The sequence below is a fragment of the Gymnogyps californianus genome, chromosome 11 (genome assembly GCF_018139145.2).
Source record: "Gymnogyps californianus isolate 813 chromosome 11, ASM1813914v2, whole genome shotgun sequence".
Taxonomy (NCBI): Eukaryota; Metazoa; Chordata; class Aves; order Accipitriformes; family Cathartidae; genus Gymnogyps; species Gymnogyps californianus.
The window spans coordinates 2,556,453-2,570,800 of record NC_059481.1 but is presented as its reverse complement, the minus strand read 5'-3'; the positions used below and the strand labels follow the sequence as shown (position 1 = coordinate 2,570,800).

General features: G+C 45.2%; 1 protein-coding gene across 3 annotated transcripts in view; it reads right to left on the bottom strand.

Annotated features, from left to right (window-relative positions):
• ARID3B (AT-rich interaction domain 3B) overlaps positions 1 to 14,348 on the bottom strand; it is a 33,370-nt gene that overhangs the window by 11,062 nt on the left and 7,960 nt on the right. For all 3 annotated transcript variants that reach the window (XM_050903303.1, XM_050903306.1, XM_050903304.1), the window contains exons 3-4: positions 9,419 to 9,490; positions 7,738 to 7,810 (exon numbers count right to left, since the gene is read on the bottom strand). In XM_050903303.1, coding sequence (XP_050759260.1) covers positions 7,738 to 7,810; positions 9,419 to 9,490 — 145 coding nt within the window. The remainder of the gene's footprint in view (positions 1 to 7,737; positions 7,811 to 9,418; positions 9,491 to 14,348) is intronic.

The following is a 14,348-nucleotide window of genomic DNA, read 5'->3' as shown; positions in this document are numbered from 1 at the left end:
AGTGCTGGGGCTCAGCCTTTCCATTTCTTGAAAGGGAACTGAACTTTGGACCAACATCTTCCTCACCCATCCAAGCACGCTGCCCAAGGTGGGTTTTTTCCCCTGTTCTTCATCCTATCTTAGCCAGACTTCAGAGTCAGATCTAAATCTGAAGACGCAGACTGATGTCAAACAAGGAAAACTGCCCCTAAGACTGTTCTTAACCCAATTATAGAAGATAAGTCCCCTCTCATTTTGCAGGGATTTGCTTGGCTTTGCGAGTCCTCCACGATGGAGATCCCCTGCCAAGGGCCACTCTCTCCTCTCCTTGTGCCGAGCCATGCCCACTGCAGGGAGTTCCCCACCATCAAGCAGTCTAAGCCATGACTTGTCCTGCATGCAGGAGACAAAGAGCAGTTAATTATACCCAGCCTGGAGCACTACTTTTTCAATCACCTCCCATTTTTTTCCTATCCAATTTACTTTCAGAAGTGTCCATTTTTCAGTAAGGAACAAAGGAGGTGAGAATCCCAAACATTTATTCTGCAGAGCAACATTCAAATCGCAATAAAACACGCTCTGGAGTGAAAAATAGGCATAGAGGGGGCATTTTTAAGCCACCACCTGTACAGGTAAGGAAAGAGCTGCTCTTTCCACCTTCTACTCTAAATATGTTCAGAAGAGAAACAATATCAGACAGCCAAAAGGAACAGGATTTCCCCAGGAGACTGGGGAAGGCCACAGTGATTTAAAATAATTTTGAAGCAAATCTTGAAGCGATCTTCATGTTTCTTTGAAGGAGACAGAGTAATTACTTAGTATGAATGATCTCCCCGCTCTCCCAGGCTAAACAGGTAAAATTCAGTTCAACAGCAAATCAGCAGTGTAGAATATCAGCAAATCAACTTGAACCCTGCACCGTCTCGGTTCCCGGTTTGCTTGAATTCCTCTCCAAGGACAAAACCTGGCTGGCTTCCTGCAGAGCTGCCTGTTCAGCCACCCCAGCTCCTCTGCATGAGTTTTATTTGTTGATTTGGTTTGAGTCTGTCCCGAGCACTCACTCAATGTTAAAATAAAAAGCAAAGGTATACACAGAAGGGAAACCACCTCTCCCCTCTTCCTGTCCATGCCACAGATGATCTAATCTCTCCCTATGCATGGGATTTCCACAGCAGGCATTCTCACCTCCCAACAGGAATGTCACCACCTGATCCGCAAGCCTGCAGATCATTAGACACTCCTATCAAAGCAGGAGCCAGGATAGAGGGTAATTAATCATACTCTATTTGACAGGAGGCCCACTTCTTATCTGCACCCCTTGAAACGCCATCGGTTTCTGCTTCCCTCCTCAATAAGTGAGGCTGACAGCGGCCCCTTATCAGATTTCGGCTGCTGAACCGGAGGCAGCCTAACTGGCATCCAGTGCCCCACTTGTATTAGCCAAGGCTCCAGCCACATTAACCTTCCCGCACAGGGTGCTTCTCCATCCCCGAGCAGAGATCCCACGGAGGTTTGCTCTCTTGCACCCAGCTCAACTACAGTCCAACCATCTGGCTCCTCCTGACATAGCTGGGTCCAATATATTTGCTATTACAAATCTCTTCACCAGATGTTGAACCGCCATGCCACTGGCGGTGGGTTTTCAGACATATGACCTCTGAACCAAATGGACAACCTCTTCTTCTCTAGGCAGAGAGAGGTACAAAACCAGAATGCAAGGCAGAGAAACGAGGGCAGCCGGGGAAAATAAAGGTAGGTCAGGCAGGCCACGCAAAGTCAAAAATCGGAGCATCTTCACACCAAATGGTTCCACCTTCTTCCATCCACCTGGATATCTACAGGGTCATCTCTCCAGCATCGAGCCACCTCTGCTGCTTGAGTGCAGCAGTTCATTTATCATTTGAAAAACACGCTGTTAAAATTTAGAGGGGGAAGGCCAAGAACACCCATAGCAACGAGGAAGCACCAATACAAGAAAGAGCTTGAGAAGACCAGGAGTTGACACAAACATCCAGTCTTTGAGATGCTGGAGAAACATGTGACAATTTAACATCCCAATCTTTAGGGGAAGTAAGGGAAAAAAACCCCTTTGACTCCATCACTCAATTCTGTATACCCAGGAGGGAGCGCCTGGGATGCAGAGATCCTCAGCTGGCAATCGCTAGAGCAGACTGGTATCAGATGAATAAGCTACAGAAAGGTTCATGCAAAGCAACAACAGCCAAGCATTTCAAATTAATTTCTTTTGTACCCTGTCCAGTGCCAACTCAGTTCGTAACAAAACATTTCAGCTGCTCAAACATTCTTCATGCTGGCTAAATTTAAAAAAAAACCACTCCTGTAAGCCAGAACCAAGTAAACTCCTAATACTATTTTCCCATTAATTACAATCACAGCTTCCAATATGATTTTTCTTTGGAGCTAAAGCAATATTCACTCTAAAACGCCATTTTTCAGCTGCTTAAAACCAAGGGATATTAATTATTTGAACTGTACTGCATATTTTCCCCACAAAAGATTTTTTTAGATCTTTCCAAAGGGAAACTTCCAGGCTTTTTCCAAATTAGAGAAAAAAATTCTCATGACTCTATGTCTGCAATGAATGTTTTGATGTATGAAAAACAGAAGGGGGAGAAAGTTTGGATTTTAGGGGAAGGACCTGCTGCTAACTACTTCTCAGTTATTGCAATTTGCAAATTTTACAAACTGGCCCAGGTAAACTCCCCCAAAATACCAACTTATGTATCTGGTGGAGACTTTTAGTCACCTGGCAGCTGAAGTTGATGAGCAAGACATTCCCTGCAAGTTTTCTGGAGGCTGCAGAGAACCCCACCTCAGATACAGGACAATGCATCCCCAGAGGAGCTGGATTCAAGTTGTTTGGAGATCCCAAGCACTTCGCTTTGCACCTGGTTTTATCCTCGCATCACTTGAAAGCGTTTAAGTGCATGGAGTAGTGCATTCTCTGCTCCCTGTTCTGAAAGGCTCAAACCCCTTAAAGAATACAGAGGAATGTAAACCACAATGCCAGTTCCCCCTACAACTTAAGGAAAAGTCATTCTTTCCATTCTTTCTAACAATATAATAGTGAAAACTTAAAATATTTCACCGCTTCCCACCGCTTACTGTTTGCGCAAGACACTAGTCACCATTTTTCCTGAGTTTAAGTCAGAGGAGTTGACCAAAGAAGAGGTTCTTTAAAGGAGGTACAGGAGGCAAAGACATAGCTGTGTACAAATCCAAGGGTCTAACAGGGCAGAGGACTTTGCCTGGTTGATTTGGACCATCCAGAAAGACCTCTGCAGTGCCTCGAGTGAGAATTTTCCACTGCAGAACGTCATCTGCTATTTAGGGAAGCGTTTGCTGTGGTTCAGCATTAAGCAGGTAGCATGAGCAAAGGATGCTGAGAATTTATGTCTTATTGATGTCTCATTTAGAGAACTACATTGCTTAATTCAGATTGAAAAATATCTCCAGAGGATCAAAAGAAGAAACGTGCAAAATTGAATCACTAGAAGAATGAAGCGTATTCCCTGAACAAACATTTCATAAACACCACTTGGCCTATAGATAAAAGAATCCATCAGTAAACGCTTTTGTCAATACCCTGGATTTGTTGTATTTCCACATCTAAAATGTGCAGACAGAGCATACAACAGCAGGAAAACATTAAAACCACACGGTCAGACTTACAAAGCCCCTTCTATGTATATACACATAAAAAACCAGAATGGTCAAGCCATCTGGGAAAACCAAGGTCACGCAGAAACCTTGAACAAAATTAGTAGAGCTGTACAATTGGAGACATTTTATGAGGTCTTCACAAAGGCAGTACTTAAAATGAACAAAACAGCTTCCCTTGAAAGGGAGCCTTTCCTAATACACCATAGCACGCAGTTAGATCTCTTCCCCATCAAACCTTTTCTCAAGAGGAATGTCTTGCACGAACACTGCTGATCCTTCCAGGGGATGAAACAGTCCCACTACTCCAACTCTCTCCTGACCAGCGCTAGTGGAAGACAATCAGCTCAATTACTGGTGGCTGCCTTAGCAGCTATAGGAGTCATGCCACTATCAGTCCTTCACTATTTGGGGACAAAAAGCAGCCTAGCTATGCTATCTAGTACATGCTACAGGGCTAACAGCTACATTTTTCTACTACTCATCATACCTATGCCTTCTATCACACACAAAAAAGATGGAGACAAAATTTAGCTTCAGGGTATGTTCACGTGGTGAGAAAGACCTGAAAAGTGGAAGATGTCATCATCTCTAACACTGAGTCTGATCCCAGTAAATGAACTTGCCCATCTGGCTACATACATTTCTGTAACAAAATTCTTTTCAGTAATACAAAAGATGGGGGAACACAAGATTACCCTGAGTTATTGTAATGGATGCAGCTCTAGCCTGGGCACTTAGAAAACTGCTCCTGCCTGCAGTGTCCTCAGTGGCAGGCAGAACAAATCCAGCCTCCTTGCCTGCAATGCAACCCACTCCACAGTGCACTAGCAGAGAAGCCTCAGCCCATGCCCTTCAAAACGCCCTGAACCACAAACTTGCCCATAGAGCAGCTCCTCATGCAGCAGGAGGTTAAAAATACAGCTTCTGAGAAAGCAGACCTCGAGACATCAAGGTTCAACTTGTGACAACACACCAGATCAGCAATGGAGACGGAGGGAAGCCACTGCTGAAGCTGCTTATTCCTGCTCAGTCCGAGGAAAGACAACCTTTGGTTTGAGACTGCAGAAGAGCTGAGAAAAGGGAAGGTAGAAGTGGTAATACAGCAAGCTAGCATCGTCCCTGCCAAGCTGCATCAGGTCGGTCCTGTTGTAGGCCTGGTTGGAAGCTAGTCCTGCACACTAATTGCTTTCATCGGCTGGTCTCCCCTCCTCTCCCCATCTGCCCCTTCAATCACAGCCATGGTGGGACCCATTCACCTAAACACATACAAGGAATAAAACATCCAACAAAGGAAGAGTTACAGCTTTCCTCTCATCTCCCTCTTCCATCATTATTGCCACTGAAGGGCCATTTTATCACTTGCAGCTGTGGTCATTCAGCGACAACCTGCTGTGCTCCGAGGCAGATGAGACCTGCACATTTGATCTGCATTAAGCCTGTTTCATGGCTTCACATTTCTAGGTACATTCCTAACAGCAGCACCAACAACCAAATCTTTTCATCCCTCCAACTACTCCGTAGCTCCTGTGAAATCTGCCATTTATCCTTCACATCAGGCTTTTTTTGGTTCAGCATCCGTTAGCAATCTGTGCCCCAAATCCATCGGCCCCAAACAAGGGCCAGCACTTCTCCGGCTCCTCCTGGACAACAGCAAAATCCCCATCTTGACACCAGCAATGTTTACTAGCAGAGCTGCTTTCCATTCCCTTCATACACGAGGTGCAAATTAACCAGCTCTTCACACATACTAGCTAAGAAACACAGCACTTTGCTCTCAGGTGCAATGAGCCCTCGGTTGTATCCATCTTTGGGGGACCCTTTCAGAACAAAGCAGCTGTTCAGCCTGCTTTGGTTTAGGATGCTTGTTTGGCACATAAAGCAAGGGGAGGAGAAATGAAAGCCTGAATGGTATCCTACGATACCTTTGCTGTAGAAGGTTTTTTGAAGATCCCAGAACAGGACAGAGTGGGCAAGTCCATCCGCTCACTAGAAAACCAAAGCCCTGCTGTAGTTAATGGTGGGGAGAGCAGGCATGGGAAAAGTGGACAGTACAGCTTCTGAAAAAACACGCCAAGTCAAAAGATTTCCTTTGCCGTAAAACACAGCAGCTTAGATTAACGACAGAAGAGAAGCTGCCTCCTATAGCTCAACGTATGCTCCCCAGTTCTCCTATCAACCTGAAGAAACTTAGCTCCCCAGAGTCCTCCTGCCTATTTCTTTTGGGGGTGCCAAAATATAAAGCAAGCCCACAACTACCTCGTACCCTGCAACCCAGCCAGTTCCCCAGAGCAGGGCCAAACATTTCCAGCCCCTCTGACAGAGGGCTGTCAGGTCACGGCATCTCTCCCCCACGGGTGCTGGGCTCTTATATTTCATTTTCAGCCTTCTAGCAAGCAAGAAAACAAGGGAGTCTCCAGAAAACAAATACACTTGGAAATGCCCAGATGATTAAAAGCTAAACTCCTACAGCAACCAGCTGGTGACCAGCTCAGCCCCTGCACCGGGAATGTGTCAATTATAAATAATTAAAAGGTAATAGGAAGGAGACACTGAAGTATTAAGCAGATTTCTCTCTAGGTATCTGGAGGTTTCTATTGCTGCCAATCATACCCTTCAGATTATTGTCTTGTGTGTCAGTCATCCCAGCCCTTACATTAACATGTGAGCTCAGGTTAACATTTGCAAGTAAACTAATTAAGCCCAGTTATGCCTCTGCACACAAAAGCCAAAAATACCAGCAAAACCCAGCTCTAATTTTTAACCGACTTGGAAGTATAACCTCAAATTGCTGGAGAGTGAAAATTCACACAGGTCAGCTGTCAGCTCTAGCCGTGCCAGGAAAAACAGACACGGATATGAACAGCAATTGCAACGGCCACATTTTGGCTAGCCTTTCCTCTGCTTGTGATCTCGTCATCCACAGAGGGGGATGCATCTGAAGATGCAGGGTTTAAAAGACAACTGGAAATAAGACTCTAGCTCCAACCCAAACAGATAATTTTCAAATAGATGAGACCGAGATGTTGCATCTTTATGCTTTATTAGACTCTCCGGGCACAATGTTGCTGGTGACACTAAGGCAGCCCCCCTTCCAAATAAGCACAACCTGGCTTGTTTGGTCCAGCCCCCTCAGAGAGTGTTATGCCATGAGGGAGCAAAGGGTCTTTTTTATGTCTGCTCTTCACACCTACCTTCAGCAGACTTTTTAGAAACAATGAAAAGGTCTATAAGCACAATTTAACACTTTTTGTCAGAAGCATCTTTGTTGGAAGAGTCTGCCTGGCCTGGCATGCTTGGAGGGGTACAGGAAGAGAGATTTACCACAAATGTTCAGAGATGTAGTTTTATACAATACCACATATATGTACATTTTTATTATGAGTAGTTTGTAATGAGGGAACTGAACTTTGATAACTAGGGGACAAAAAAAGACTTTTGTGACATCCCAGCTGAGCTACTTCACACATGCATCACCGCTCCTGTAGCAAGGAGATATGCAAGTTGCTGACACCACAGGGAGGAATGTGAGAAACTGTGCGCTTCTGCACTCAGTTACACAAAATTACTAAACAGAAAGCTGACACATTGTGAATCTACAGGAAAATGTGGCCTGGTGTCTATTTTCCCAGTCCCCAGATTGCGTGCCACTACTCTCTGCAGACTGTGAAGGCATTCACACTCAGCTTCCACATGCCATTGCAATCAAACATGAGAAGATGTGTGATGATCTCTCCTGAAGGGGAGACCAGAGAATCCCCAGTGGTACTCAGCCTTGTTTCAAAACTCCTTGGGGAACCAGGCTTCTTGGGCTCTTCAGTGTATGGGCAACATCAGTGTTAGGTAGGAGGGTAAAGAAATAGTGTCTGTGAAATTAAGTTACAGGGCAGAGGAGTTCTTTCCTACTGCACTCATCTCCCAAGGCAAATATCTCAAGTCTTACCACTGCTCTTCCACCTGATCTGCAAGTTCAAGGGCTGGATTTGTTCTTTCAGACTCAGGTGGGAAGAACTGAAACAGAAGCAGCACCCCTCTGCCCTGTTTTACCCTACAGAGTTCAAACAAATGCTCACTCACCCCTCTTCTGCATAAAGATGAAGAGGTCATCCAGGAACTCTTTCCGTTCAGGGTCACTATCCAGTTCATAGAGCTGGGGGAAAAAATAAAAATGAAGGCACAATCCACAATAATGCAGAAAATAAAGTAATAATATTAGCTGCTTCCAGTGGGTGATCTGGTGTTTGTACTGGAGGGGTGAAAGGCAGCCACAGGCAAAGAGGCAAAACAAGGAAGGATTCCTGAGCAGTCTGGTGGACAAGGCTGCAGTGAGAGTTTGAGGACCCTCGTTACGGCTTGCCTTGCTCAGCCCCTCAGTAACTCATTCAGGCACAGTAGAGACCAGCACCCTGAAGGGAACAGGATTCAACTCCTTTACGAGCACTGCTGCAGAGCAGGGTTTGAAACTACCTGAAAGCAAAGGGGACAGAAACTATTAAGACAAGCTGGAAAGAAAGATGAGACAACCAAAAGGAAGGTGACAGTGGTTCAGGGCAGATCAGCGGTCCGTACCTTTGAGGCACCAGGGAGGTAAACTTCTCTGCAGCTTCTCCTAGCCTCATGATTCCCTCCTTCAGGGATTGTCAAGTAAGTGACAAACTCCAAGTCCCTTGAAGGAGGAGATGAAAGGATAGAGCTTTCCTGTAACTACTAATGCCTGGCAGGAAAGGCTCCTCTAAAATAAGCCAAAAAGCCTTCAAAAATATCAGAAACGAGCCTGGAACCAATTTGCTGCAGAAATCTTTTTACCAAAAGGCTTAAAAACCCACGCATTTAAAATAAAGTTCCATAGGCAGCTTATTCCAAAGGAGAGGCACTGTATGCTAGCATTATCCACTGATTTTTCAGAAGGGACAGGCATGAGTGTCATCTTACAACTACCTCTTGAACAGAAAAATCTAATTTTCACCTATCAAGAAGCCTGTGAAGCCACAAAGTGACAGGCTGAAAGGGCTGAAGTCAGTCCCACTGAGCTACAGGAGGATATAGAACAAGACAGAAGACAACGCTGTACATGCAAAAATTCAACTCCTTCTCTCATTTGCATTGAGGAAGAATCCTGCATCACACCAGGGAATTTTTTGCTGGTTGTAGCTACTCTTGTGGAGCAGCTCAACGGAAAAGCAAAGATTCATTGGAAAATGTGTATTTCAGCCTCTCCGTAGGTGCTGCTAGCTACTTGGTATTCATCTAGTCCAAAAGAAGAGGGGCTTTTGGGGCTCATTTCCTGTGAGGCTCTGTGCTTTCTCACACACTGAGCTCTGGGAAGAAAACGCAGCAGTGTATTTGCAGAACAATTAGCTGCACCCTTTCAGAAAGGGCCAGCTTAGTTTAAAATGAATTCCTCTGGCTGATGTGACACACAGCTGCCACATTCAGATCCACGACCACCATGCTAATCAAGTTCAAGAAATGAAATACTCTTCTCCCAGCTGGAGAAAGTATTGACTAAGATTTTAAATGCCAAAAGTCTGGTTATGAAGCCTTAGTTCAAACCATTCCAGTGATCAAAGGCAACAAAATAGCCCAAAATAGCCCAACAAAATAGCAGGTTTGTAGGCAGAGGGCTGCAGGACAAAGCAGTTTCCTTACAAATTCACTAGAGAGGAATGGTGAGGGCTCTGTAACCACCCTCTGTCACAGATCAGGGGAAGAATTCCCCAAAGTTATCCCTTGCCCAAAATCCCCCAATCAGACTGACCTTGGCAAAGTCTCGTGAAATTTCTCTTCCTCGGCATCCATCACCTTCATCGCTCCAGGTCACGTTGCCGTTCTAGGGAGAGAGAGATGAAAGGGTGAAAGGATTGCCAGGGAAAGGCTCTGCAAACAATTCCAGAAAGCTTGCAAATGGGCATTTTTGGGCACAAACACACACAAAAGCAGCTGCTGGCTTAGACCAAGACGACTAGAAAGACGGGGACATTTGTGCATTTGTTACAGCACACTTTCCTGGAATCTCTGACACTCAGCCCGAAATGGGAAGTGGCATTTCACCTTCCAGGCGACTACTGAAGGTAGGGGAAGTTCTTCAGCTCTAAGATTTTTCCCGCAGAAACGTATCTCAAAAAAGTTGTCTTGATGCCAGGGAAAACCATTCTAGAGGAAAGTCCTCAACACCTTCAACAGCCGCCTGCCTTCAGCTGCTAAACAGAAGTACGCTAACCCCCCTGTAAGCAGGTGCTTTGCTGTAATGAGGTCCAACACCCAAACAGAGGTGCTGCTTTTGCTCTCCACGTCCATCTTTTCACCAAGTGCACATCCTAGAGCCCCTAGTGAAAGGTGGAGGTGTTACCCAGGCATCCTTCCTTTCTGTTCGCCAGGCAACACCAAACACACTTGGAAATGCCCTTCTGTCCTCCCCCCGCTTGCCTACAAAACCAAAACCGGAGTATGCTGAAGAAAGAGGGAAATAATCCCACTGGAAATCTTCTTGCCAACCCAGGACCCTTACTCCTGGATCTGGATTTTCCCCACAGAAATGGAAAGCTCAGCTTTGCTGGATTAAGGTTCATTCTTCTTAGGCATTAAAAGGATTACTCTAGTTAGGCCTATTCTACTTGGTAAATCATCATCCTGAAATGATCACCGGGGCTGGAAACCAGCAGAGGCAGCCTCTGGCTGTACAGTAGGACCAAGACGAGAAGAATGATTCTGAGAAACTGTTCAAGCATCTTTAAACCATGAAATTCATAAAACTCCAGTATAGCGAGTGCTCCAGAGCCACTCAAGGAAAGAGAACAGTCAAATCCACCCGGCAAAGTAGCTTGGACTACCCTGTCCTGATAAACACACGCAGCATCCTAACGCAGATAGAAAAGCACTGCAGATAGCAAGAGGTTTCAGCACAAAAAAACCCCATGCGAATTAGAGAGGTGGTCCAGTCTCTGAAATCTTGGAGTCATCTGGTTGTGACACATACATTGAATTAGAGAGATGAATAGCTCTTGTCAAGGCCAGGCAAAGCTACATTTCCCCCTTTAAAAAACACTGCAGTGAGCTGCCCTAATGCCTGCTGATTTAGTTTGAGCCAGTAATTCCTGCTGGAAAGTCAATTATCCAGTGAGTCCCATCAACTGAAAGATATTTAATGGGGGATTATTGCCACTTCTGTTATGTCAGCTGTTTATTACAGCAGATCAATTCCCAGCCCTCTCTAGGAAGAGATCTGAAGACCGGTTTTGTTCACAGGAGGATTCATCTGGGTGTCCTTTGCTAGTAGAGATTAAAAACACAGTTTTTTTGCTAATTACGGTAACATCCAGCTGCTCCTAAAACCCCACTGACTGTTAACTCAGATCAACAAACCTATGTGAACAGTCAGAATGAGAGACAGTCTCTTCAGAAGGCAGCAGATATTTCCCCATCCTCAACTTTACACACTCCAAGGCAAAATGATTTGTAGAGGGCTGAGCTGCTCTCTTCCCAAGTTTGTATTTGGTTATAAATCCAGAGGGCAAAACTGCTCGTGGTGTTAAACTGTGTGCTCCAAGAAGGAAAACACTTGCTTTCATAGGGAACTTTGGTCATGCTGAGCGCTTATTCCGCTACATTTGAGGATAGCGACAGGAAAGAGATGGGGCTTAAAGAAGACAATTCTCTACTGCCAGTGGGTTTGAACTTGGTAAAATTTCCAGGAACGAAACTTTCCACGGATTAAAGACTCTTTAGAAGTTATTTTACTTGTTCTATTTGAAAAGAAAGGGTAATTAGGAAAGAATGACAAGATTAAGGTTTGATGCAGAGAATAAGCAGAATATATGCACCCTACTTCCTGTACCTACCTCCTGAGATGCTCGAGAGCACAGAAGTAATGCTCCCCCACACCTCGCTAGTGAAAAGGAGCTTAAGGCTAGCTGCAGCCATCCGTGTTTTGCCATATGTCCGGAAAATTGGCAGAGACGGATATCACCTGGCATGACACGGAGTGATCCGAGGTGAGAGACAGTGGCCAGTATTAGCATTTCCTCCTGCAATAGCTGGAAAGGTTTAAAGCCAGTTACCACTCCTTACCACTCCCCATGTTAAGCTATCAGAAGAGATAAGGAGAGCGCTTCTCATCCACCTCGGTGCAAGCAGCAGCCGCCGCGGTGTAAATCAGCAAGGGTGCGCTGAAACAACACATGGGCTGCGGAGACATGAGGACAGAGCACAGGTTTGTTTTGGGTAGTGGAGTTAGCAAAGTCTCAGGCTAGCATGAAATGTCAGCTCAGCAGCTGGGGAATAAAGCCTTATTTATTCAGAGAACAGAGTACAAGCACCGACAGGCACTTTCCCAGGCCTCAGCTTTGATCTTGAGGGCCTATTCCACTCACCAAAACCTTTGGGTCTGTGCCAAGGCTCCAACCAAAGATACCAAATATTGGCAGCCGTCAGAACAGTGACTCGAGTACAACTGGAACAAGTAAATCAGTAAAGAGCCCCACGAAGCTACTGAAGCAAGAGGTGCTCCATATGCAGAATAAACTACATTTTGCACAGCAAGAGCGCTCAGCAGGAGCTTTGGTATCAAGCTTCCTTTCCACTCCTCCTAGGAAAACAAAGTTACCCTATGCTGAGAAGCCCTCCTCCGTATGAACGGCAGGAACCTGAGAAATCAATATATCCTCACAAGTCATTAAAAGACCTTTGTATAAGTCAGGCAATAGTAGCAGGAAGGAAAAAACAGTGTTCAGAGAGGCAGGTCATTCTCTGGGGAGAGTCCTGCCTCTCCCTCCACCCGTTTGTATCAAGGGAATTTGCTGATGTTTGACAAACAGCCCTTGCATTACCACGGGCAAGAATTTATCTGGTTTCTTGCAGAAAAAGGCGGTAGAAGTGGCACCGGCTGTGCTTGAACCCCTGATGCAAAGCCTGAGTGGGAAGGCAGAGGTGTTGGGAAGGGCTGGCCACCTTCACAAGCTGCTGGCAGAGCCAGGGAGCCTTCCCCACGCTGCAGACACCTCGGAGGCCAGAGCCCCCCCGGACCGCCCCCTCCCCAAGAGGCTGCAGGCCTGGCTTCAGAAGCAATTACATCTGGAGCTATTTTAGGATTACTCCCTAACCACCTGGAATATCTTCTTAGAGGGAAGCTCAGATGTCCAGAGCAATTTTGGTTTCCAATCCCACATTCAAAAGCCAGAGTTAACCCTGAGTTGCCAAGCAGACAGAAAAGGAGATGACAAACACTTTCCTGTTTCGTCCAGCCCATTCTTTTGAGGACAAAAACCTTACAAAAAAAGCAGCCTCAACCCCTCCCTTCAGGACACCTACCTCTCAAATTTTACCGTCTCACATGTCTGTCCCACCCAGAGACTAGAGAACTAAGCACAACTCTGCGCTCAATAAAAAAACTGAAGTATTAAGGCAAACAGAACAGCAGCTCATCGTCTCCTTCTCCAGTTTTGCCTGCACAAATTCCAGTTAGCGTGCAAACAGGGACATTGATGAGAAATTGGAAATGCTCCTTTTCCAGGTCATTCCCTTCTCCCCCACCCCAGTTTCATACAGCTGTTTGAGAGGGGCTCACCTAAAGCCCGATGAGGTTTTCCCAGACTACAAAGTTATATTCAAAGGGCAAACTCTGAACTGGAGAGAACCCACTAAAGCTTTAATATGTAAAAGAGAAAAAACCTTCTGGCATGAAACTCAAAATCATTCTGTACCTCCTTACTGCAGACCTGCAGTTTTGACAGAGGTTTTAGGCCAGAAATCGGCTGAAATATCCACTTAGGGACAAGGCTAAATGTTGCAGTGAAAAAGAAAGCCCCTCCCCTACCCCATGGGTTAACTGAAAGCACTGAGTCAATGAAAAGGTACAGGGGCAGCAATTTCAGGATTATCAGAGAATCCACAGAAATTCCTTTTGTGGGTAGAGTTAAGCCTTAGGAAGTGAAACAGATGCTATTATAAAGAAAAGTGTTGTACTACAAAACGCTGATAAGATCAGGACTACTGCCCTGAGCTGCAAGTTCTCAAGCATGGAGAACCAAGTTATAATTACTGCGTGCACAAGCTGCCTGGTAAAGCTCTGCTGAAATTGGAATAAACCCTTCCCCGTCTTACTAATAACAGAGCTTAATTCAATATCTACAAGCTTCAAAGACTGGTTTTGAAAATATTTTAGTGATTTCAGGAATGGCAGGGAGGATGGGGAAGGAAAGAAAAAGAATGGACTGAAATTAACAGATTAATTACCTTTTTTTATTAAGTTTCTTTTATGCGCTCCCATGACCTAGTGACTGCAGCACCAAAACAATTCTTTGCAAAACAGGAATCTGCTTCCTTATCCTTAAGGAAAAGTTGGACTCTTTGTGAATGACTCCTATTCACAAATACTCAGAGGAATTAACTAAAACGTAAGTGACAAGAAGATTTGTTCAGTGCTATATGGCTGTGGGAAGAGAAATTCTCACTGCCACATGAGAGTCTCAGATTTACCCTGAAGTGAGAAAAACAGAAGTGTAAGAATACAACACATTCGAGCTCTTTCCACCTACAGTCTCCAGTGTTAGCTAGAATTTCTATAAATTGGCACCGAAGGAGACAAGCTGCAACTATTCCTAAAGATAAATTTAGCACCCGAACAAATTCTGAAATGAGCCACATCTTCCCCAGGATATAAATGAGCTCCTCGCTCTGCTCCTTTGCTCTGC